At 33.2% G+C, this 9,374-nt stretch overlaps 3 protein-coding genes across 4 annotated transcripts in view; 1 reads left to right on the top strand and 2 right to left on the bottom strand.

The window, feature by feature from the left end:
- Positions 1-917, bottom strand: part of LOC148304939 (serine/threonine-protein kinase dyf-5-like) — a 31,740-nt gene extending 30,823 nt beyond the window's left edge. Inside the window, exon 1 of one of the 2 annotated variants that reach the window (XM_088267501.1) lies at positions 767-917. The gene's annotated coding sequence lies outside the window, so the exon portion shown is untranslated. The remainder of the gene's footprint in view (positions 1-766) is intronic. The other variant, XM_088267502.1, reaches the window with a different exon arrangement.
- Positions 918-1,705: 788 nt separating this feature from the next.
- Positions 1,706-7,722, top strand: LOC148304938 (2-oxoglutarate and iron-dependent oxygenase domain-containing protein 3-like). The gene is made up of 4 exons (XM_088267503.1): positions 1,706-1,982; positions 2,730-3,168; positions 4,795-4,947; positions 6,087-7,722. The coding sequence occupies exons 1-4, from the start codon at positions 1,897-1,899 to the stop codon at positions 6,354-6,356; spliced, it is 948 nt and encodes a 315-aa protein (XP_088123629.1). The 5' UTR covers positions 1,706-1,896; the 3' UTR covers positions 6,357-7,722.
- LOC148304937 (fatty acid synthase-like) overlaps positions 7,711-9,374 on the bottom strand; it is a 51,187-nt gene continuing 49,523 nt past the window's right edge. The window contains exons 30-31 of the mRNA XM_088267499.1: positions 8,707-8,946; positions 7,711-8,157 (exon numbers count right to left, since the gene is read on the bottom strand). Of these exons, the coding sequence (XP_088123625.1) occupies positions 8,041-8,157; positions 8,707-8,946 (357 nt within the window). The 3' untranslated portion in view covers positions 7,711-8,040. The remainder of the gene's footprint in view (positions 8,158-8,706; positions 8,947-9,374) is intronic.

Here is a 9,374-nt window from a genome sequence, read left to right as displayed (position 1 = left end):
AAAAAACATGTTGAACTTATTTTTTAAACGTTCTTAGTGAACATTTTTGGTAAAATCATATTTTTTGTAAAAAGCTTTTCTTATCGTCGTAAGTTTTACGACTGTCCCGTACTAAGGTACATTGAAACAAGTCCCGTGGTCTAGTATTTAGTATAATTACCAGGAGTGGGATTCAATAAAGAAGTTACTACATGACTTTAACACGACTTCTTGCTTTTATTACCAATGACCGTTGATCCTTGATCGAGAATTACGAAATTAAAACGTTAACTTCCGTATGGAATCCCAGCCCTGATATCGAATTACTTGCTGACATATTCAACAAATAAATGGATATCTACTTATTGATTAAAAATTAATCATAATACTGGCTATATAAAGTTTTTTTTATATGTGAAGAAAACGACCAATAATTGTTTCATTATTGAATATACAAATATTTTTCCCAAATTAAAAATAACAATGAAATTTAATCGCTGAATTTCAGATTGTTTCATTATTCACTAATTTTTCATTGGAATTTTCTAATACCATATTTTCTTTGCGGGATAAGATAGATTTTTTTACTAAGCACCATAAAAATCGTGAAAACATGATAAGGGTTCCTTAATTACAGGCGCAATTAGCTTATAATTACAGGTTTGAAATGTGGTACCTTCTTATAACAATTCGGTAGGACAGTCTTTTTTTTTTAAATGCAAATACAGTCAAAAAAATATTTGAAAATGAAAGAATAATCTAAATGGAAGAATATTTTTCTACTTACATGCATTAATCCATCATGTTTGTATTATTGTTAAACTACGACGTTTCCAAGCGACGTCCCTTATCGAACTGAAACGTGGCTGAAGCACGATCCAAGGGAATACGAGTATTTCACTCGCGACTCGATACACACGCAAGTGAATTTGAAATGTGGTTACCAAAATCGATTTCAGCCATTTGTAAACAATTTATTTATATCCAAAATATACGCTGAGTGCACACGGCAATTTGTACTTACACAATAGTGATAATTCTGTAAGATAAGCAGGTAAATAGGTATGAAAGTTAAAGGTAATACAATACATTTAGCATTATTTTAATGAGCAGATATATGGGTACCGCGGAGTAACATAAGTTCACGTCAAGTTTCGATATCAATCCTTTTTTATCGGACCACGTCTGACTGAGCAATTTTGAATTTCGAAATTTCGAGTAATAAGGTAGCAAGATAATAGCGCGTAACACAGAGAGCGTTAAATTTGCAAACTATTTATCTTGTAGGTACATTTTTGCGATATTACGGAACATTTATGGAACAATAATACTATGGATAATGTTTTTCCTACATTTTAGCACAGTTGGGCAAACAATTGATCGCGATCGACCGGTCTTTAATATATAGCTGGCTAATCATTCCATTTTTTTTTATCCTCTAAGTAATCTCGCCATTAAAAAACTCTTGGCCTTTTTTGCCTAAGTTGCAGGTAGCTAAAAATTTACGTAAATGTTATTGCTACTAAATTGTTGGTCGTGCGAAATTCAACAATCATATTATAATCGTTTAGTGGTCAATGCATTAATGTGCAATGTTTTTATATATATTTTTGTATGAAATATCTTTCGTAGGTTTTCGTTCATATAACTGTCTCCGGATAGGTACCTAATGCAACTTAATTTTGATACACTTTTAAACGGAAGATTAGCTAGACTGGCAACTCTTAAGATTTTTAACTGTCAAGTTGACACATCGTCAGCAGACGCGTCGAACGGAAAAAAATTGGAAAAAATTGTTTATATTCTCATATATTGTACAAAAAACTTATTTTTTATGCATACATTCCATTTTAAGATTTTGTAGTGCAAATCGCATGTAAAGAAAAAATCCACTTGTATATTTTGATCAAACAAAAAATGGTTAGCCGCCAACGAAAACCTTTACCGAAAGAAGTTAAAACAGCTAGTGAACCACCTAAACCCGAGGAAAAAGACGCTCCGTTGTAAGTTTTTATTAACATATATAACTCGTTTTTTAAACTAGAATTTACTCCATCCTTTGTTTCGTAACTATCTATATACAAGGACGCAATAACTCATATCTTATTCTGTCACAAGGATTTTTTTGTTGGTTAGTGATTTTTGTCCGACCGGGGTCGGTGCAAACAATGCATTTAATATATCTAGTGTCGGGTTGTGATCTCGTGGTTAGTGTCGCGTACTCTTGAGTCAGAGTTTCTCTGTTCGAACCCACTCCACCACAATTTGATACCTATTTCTAATAATGAGCCGCTTAGGCTCACAGAAATACTATGAAATTGAAGTAATTTTGTAAATAATAAACACAAGTATTTCTTCTTCTTCTTCATCTTGTTGTAGGCCTTGTAGCCTGTTTTTAAGAGGGATTAGCCTCCTGCAATGTCGATTCCCAGCTGTCGACCCATCTCTTTGGTGGTCTGCCCGGAGTCGTCTACCATGGGGTTGGCCGTACAATGCGATGTGGGGGAGTCTGAATGGTTCCATCCTCCTCACATGCGCATACCATTGTCTCCTTTGTTGCCTTCCCCACCTAACGACATCTTCGATCTCGCATGTTTCTCTGATCCTGGCGTTTCTTATTCTCTCGAAGACTCTTGCCGGATATGATTCTTAGAGTCTTCATTTCTGACACTCTAAGCACGTTTTTAAACAAGTATTTCACTTTTTTTTAAATATTTTTTTTTTATTAAAATTTTTCATTTCTGTTTTAGGAAATATGGACCGATGCCGAGGTTTCAATATCAACAAATGCTAACCAGATCCGTCACCATATTAGCCATAATAACGATAGTTTATTTCACTCAGAAAAAAAGCAAGGAGTTTACGTTCGCGAAGCAAAATGATATTCTCCGTTCCAGGGGTCAGAACTTGGATTGTTCGGAGAGTTATAGGCAGGAGCTGGAGATGTTCCCCGGCTGCGTGCCGGAGAAATGCGGGAGGTTTGTTTCCGATGGCCTCGTCACCACGAGCGAAGCGGACAGTCTCCTGAACATTGCCCGGAAAGGCATCGCCCTCGGTGGGTCCGATGGAGGAGCTTCCATACTCGACCTGCACTCGGGAGCGCTGTCCCGAGGACAAGTGTTCATCAATGTATACTCGCTAGAGAATACCAAAGAAATATTTAATAAAATCGACATCACGACCTACAAGGTAACATTTACATTTTTTCCCACCATAATATGGAACTTGCACAGCAGGTGTATGTGCATTCCGCTTATATTTCGCTCATTTGGTGCAACAATGACATAATTACACTTTAAAAAAAAAAAACAATTTAAATATGTCAAAATGTGCAGAAGGACTATTTACATTGGGAGAAACATAGACATAATTGATTTTGTGGTAAAATGCTGCGAGATGATGTGAGTGTCGTTGTAGGATTGAGTAAAATGGTGAAAAAAGATTTAAGTTATGGGATTTCCATAATATTACCTAAATATTTCCACCTTTTAACCATGATATGAATTTTAATTGTATTGTATAAATACAGTCGAACTCGGTTATTACGAGCACGGTTATAGCGAGATCTCGGATATAACGAGGAAACATTCGATGACATTTTGGTTTCTGATTTTCTCCATATATTTATGTATGATTATAACGAGCTACTTCTCGGCCATAACTAGCAAAAATATCGCCAGAAAAATTTTTAAACTGTTAATGTTTCGATTTTTTCAGTCAGCACTTCATTACAATAAACAACATATTATTTTAGTTTATGAATAGCTTGTTTCGGGGATTTTTACGACAGTTTCCATATTTTGTATGTTCTATGTTTACTAAGGACAAATGCACGGTAAAAATTTCGAGGTGGGGAATGTCGTATCAATTCTAGAGCAGGTCAGTTAAACTCAAACCCTCAAATTATCAACATGTCTACTAATAATAAAAAGTGTCTCTCAATTTGTGAAATAGAACGTGGCGCGAAAAGAGTTGAATTGTATAAAATGTTTTTATCATTCTCAGTGTCAACGTTGTATTTTTATCTGCATTGAAAAGGAGCATCACGGACTAAAATAAAGAGTTGTGATCGTACGAATTTTGATGAAACTGCAACAATGGTTTTGTACTCAAAGAAGCACAGGATTTAAAAAATTTATAGGAAAACTGGATTGACAGATAAATATGACATGTCGCTCACTCCTTTCAAGAACGTCATAAATCAAAAAACTTGATTTTCCAGGAGAACGTTTTTAAAGTTTAAAAATATAATACAATTTATTAAAATAAATATCAAGCCACTTATTGAACTTTTTACTGTGAATCAGATCTTTTTAGGTAAAACCTGAAGGTTTTTTCTCCATTTGAAAAATAACTAGTTTATCTAAAAAAAATAATAAACAATACCTTTTCTTCAAAATGTAAAAACAGCACTTTCTGCCCTGTAGCGGGTAAATATTAAGTTAAAAATATACCTCTTTTGCAAGGATATAGTACATTTTCTATGCATTCCGAAAACATGCACAACTGAAAATGGACGATTTTTGATTTATGACGTTCTTGAAAGGAGTGAGCGATGTGTGTAATGGGTGAATTATATAATTTTTGTTTTAATTGCGACATATTGGTAATATGACCATTCCAGATAACATACTTCATGTGATAGGTATGTTTATAAAAAAATACCTATTCTCGGATATAACGAGTAACGATTATAACGAGTAAATTCTGTCGGTCCCTTCATCCTCGTTATATTGTTATAACCGTTATAACGGAGTTTGACTGTAATAACAATTTCAGGTATTTCATCTTTATAATTCGTGTTTTATTTATCAGGTAATAAAAACAAAGATTCAGCATGCAATCGGCCATAATTTCGGAGTGGATTCGGATAAAATATACCTGACTCATCCAACGTTCTTTTCCAAAATAAATTCCAAAGAAGCAGTCACCACTCACGATGAATATTGGCATCCCCACGTTGATAAAGTGAGTCTACATATTTACTTTTTCCAAAACATTTTTTTCCTTTCTTTTTAAACAAATTACAATTGAGTTTCCCAATACATACTTACCTTAATTTATTTTGCAATGTTATTTTGACATCTGCCTGCTTAATTGCCCATCAGTACTTACCAAAATTACACTATACCCTATGTGTTCAAACACTTTGTAATTGTATAGTTGATTTATTTTCTTCAGAAATTCATTTGTTAAAAATATATACACATATCGTAGTCGTACAGGAGAAAGTGACCAACTACCAAAACGTAAAATGTTCAGGAGGGCCATCGAAGTCACTATTGCTTGGCAAGAAAATAAACACCAATGGAGTTAGTCATTTTTACCAAGTCAATATATTATACTTCCAAGTTTAAAATCTTTTGGGATATTTTCAGGGCAATATTAAGCTAGTAAGATATCAAATAGTCAATGATCACGTTTTTGTTAAACAATGCACTTGGTCACTTTCTCCTGTATGACTACGATATATATATTTATATTTACATATACATTTTTTTTTGCAGAGACCCACCTTATATGTCTTGTCAGTGGAGTTCTTTTTTTTTTACATATTTTTAAAAATATTTTTATCTAATATACATACAAGAGAAGAAAAAAAGGAAAGATAAATCTATTTATCCAATATTAACTGTTGATCAGTTAAACATTCCTTTATTTTGCCATTGCTCCATATTTTTGTTTGCCCTCTTACCTCCGACAGCAACAAATAAAAAATGCTCAGAACTATATATTGAAGATCTATCATGGGACCATCAAATCTTTGTTGTTGAAATGGGTATCATAATTGTGTACCAGAGGATTTTTTTATTAGTTTGTTGCTCAACTGTGATATCCATCAACTATATTACACGCACTGGAATTAACATATTGTTGTCGCCGGTTTTTTCATCAATCAAGTCTGCCAACCCTCAGTATACTAATCACCAGTAACCACAAATCCGATTCCCATCTGTACAATGTTTTTTGACATCTCTTGCGCTCTACCAAAAGTAAGCAAATATAATGTCTCCCGCTCTCTACCAATAATATATTAAAGACACTTTTAAGCGTTTCTCGCAAACAATGTGTTAACAAAATTAATATTTATGTTATTTTGCTTTTAGGACACTTATAAATCCTTTCATTACACTTCCCTGCTTTATTTGAGCGATTTCGGGAGGGATTTTGAAGGTGGGAGATTCGTGTTCATGGACAAGGACAATGTGAGCAGAATTGTAGAGCCTCGCAAGGCGAGAGTCAGCATGTTCACCAGCGGCTCGGAGAACCTTCACTACGTAGAAAAGGTCACCTCGGGAGAAAGATACGCCCTGACTGTTTCCTTTACTTGCGACCCGCAGTACGGCATCTCCGACCCTTCTGTCAAGACGGACTGAAAGAGCTTTTAGTCATTCCTTCCATTTCTAGTTGTTGTGATGTGTTTTTAGTGTGAAGCGGGTAGCTATAACGGGTGATTTACAGATAACATTCCACGGGTATCTATTCTCAAAGACTTCAGTCAATAGTAAAAGTATAATGATAGTAGTTTTAAAAATATATTACTATATCATAATGAAATGGAAAATCATTTTTTTCCCTTATGAATCATACAGATTTAAATATGCCATCTTTTAAAGAGTTGATTTTAAGAATGAGAGATTTCCAATGAGAAAGTTAAGTCTACAATATTTTGAGTGTGCCCAAACTATTTACAAATCTGGGTTTTGTCCACTTAGGAGTTCTTAATATGGATATTTCAACATTGACAAAGAAGAATATGGATTTCTGGACAAAAACAAGGCTTATGACCTTTCATAAGCTGGTTAAAGTGATCACTTTATACACATGTAATATTCACCATTCTACCCATGATCCACAACCACGCCACTCAACGCTGTATTAATTCTTCAATTGACACTTTCTTTCACATGCCATCATCACACAATCATGGATAGAAAACGGTGAATGTTACACCAGCTTATGACATGTCGTATGTCCTGTAAATACCTACACTTCCATATTCATCTTCATGTATGTTACGATGTCAATACTGAAATTTATGCTTATAAACCTAATTAATATAATTTGCATTAGTTTTTGTCTTGAAAATGGTTGAAAATGCTATGGAAATGTTTTTTTCTAAATGGTTCATTGACCACACAAACATTCTGGCAACCATTCATTAGTCAATAAGTAGGATATTTTCCTACCTCTAGTCATCTATTATTTATAACTCTTTAGTATCTCGCCTAGAATTGTCCGCTACTTAAAAACGCCATGTTGCCATTATACTTTTAACATTGACCGGTTTCTGAATAGCTTCTATAGTTGAGTAATTTAGTACACATTTTGACTTTTATGCATTTATAAATTTTCTCGCAATCATTTTAAATATATAATTTTCATATACATACCAATAAATCATAATGTAAAAATGTAACCTTGCCGCAGTTAATGTGATACAGATTTTAATTTAAGGTTGTTATTGATAGTGGCAAACTGTGATATTAATTTAATAATAATTTACCTTCTCAATCACAGTTATGTAGTTGCAATAGACGAATGTAAATTCCTAAAATTAACATTTAGTTCAAATTCACCGACGTATGCTATTCACAAAATATTCAATAATTCCTTTCGTTCGTACAATAATGAGTGTTTTAAGAATATTTATTTTAATAGGTGTTGTTGTTATATGTTTTAAAGTGTGCAGACATATCATTTGGGAATAATAAAAAAAAAACATAAAAATAAGTTAGTGAAGTGTGGTTTTTATTTCTACTCTTAATATTTACAATCCAATGTACATAAAACAAAATAAAAAAATAATTTATGTATAAATAACATCGCGTGATATAATATAACTATATCACATTTCATTAGTAATTTTTACTAATTTGAATAACAATAATAATTCTAAATGAAAAGTGCAGAAATGGAATGTCTTTGGAATGTGAGAAATTTAAAATTTCTTATAGTGCATTACATCGAGGGTTCTTTGTAAGAATAATGATTACAAATAAGCTAATTCTGACTTTGAATTAAACTATGGTAATTAAGAAATTTCATTAAGAGCTTTATTTAAACTTGCGCTGCTGCCTTCTCTACAATGTTGGCAATTTTCATTGCCGAATCTCCCACTAATATGCTCCTATGGTTTCCTGGTAACGCGTGAATGTTCACCGATTTCTTGCACAGCTGGAATTCAAAATTATACAGATTAATACAACATTCTGGCCACAAAACAATAATTCTTATTGTATCAATTGTTTTTAATTCAAGACAAACAATCAAAAACTTTTCTATTGATTGTAATATAATAAATTATAAAAGTATGGTACGTATTGACGTGTCTTTCAGTTTTAGTGGCATTTGTGCAAATATTCGTTTTGTGTTTATCCTCTTTTGCAAATATGTAGTTTTATCAGTTTTCATGCCAATTTTATTTATACTACTTACAAAAGTACATATAAATTAAGTGGAATTAAAAATTTTTTTTTGGTGCCTGCATTGGAAACTAGTCCAGAGGTGAGAAAAAGAAAAACGTGACCTACATATATTGTAAATAATTTTTACATCACCTGAAAATAATCACCAGTTTATAGTGTGTAGTCACGTTTTTGTGCTACTAACTTGAAACAATTATACAGTGCTTATGCTAGGCAACTTTTCACAACCTTGAAAATTTACATTCCCATTAAAAATAGCAATTACTCCACTGACAAAAAACAAAAACAGATAACTTACGGGTGTCAGGCCATAGTCGTTTCCAAGAGAGACGAAATTATCTTTGGCCGATAGTAATGTCACTTGACCCCCGAATGTGGAGGATGGTTTGTACGAGTCTGCAAGGAGCAGCTTGTAGTAGAAGGATTTAGCTGCCTCGGCCAACTGGGCCGTCGGATAAGGAGTCACCGACTTCAGCAGGTCGGTGATGTACAGGAGCCTTTGTTCCCAGGACTTCATTGAAAGCATTTCCGAAGAGAGCTAGAAAAAAGTATAGTTTTTTTTTTACAAAAAAATTATATTTGGGAAATAACAAACAATAAAACATTTTACGGAAATACTTGAGATATTAAAAATAAAACATGTGTAACGATATCACTGGACAGACAGTTCGCTTCAGGATTTGAACCTGGGTATTTTTTATATATAGTCAGCAGCATATTCTCTATTCTTCGTAGGCCAGAACAAGAACTGGGCATGATGATTTTTTTTAATGAAATTGTTGGGTGCTAAAAGTTTTTAATGTATTCGGAAATTATTACATATTTATTAAATTGTATCTCCATAGTGTAGTCATAAACGCGTCAAACTACCATACTAGAGGTCCCAGGTTCGATTCCCAGGGAGGTCAAAATAAATATATCTGATTTTGACTCACATATTTATTTAAAATTATACCTTAGACAGGT

This window comes from Brachycentrus maculatus, unplaced genomic scaffold (genome assembly GCF_059751285.1).
Source record: "Brachycentrus maculatus isolate JH-2025_06_01 unplaced genomic scaffold, ASM5975128v1 h1tg000297l, whole genome shotgun sequence".
NCBI classification, from domain to species: domain Eukaryota; kingdom Metazoa; phylum Arthropoda; class Insecta; order Trichoptera; family Brachycentridae; genus Brachycentrus; species Brachycentrus maculatus.
The sequence above is the reverse complement of the archived record's forward strand: the minus strand, read 5'-3'. Positions and strand labels throughout refer to the sequence as shown.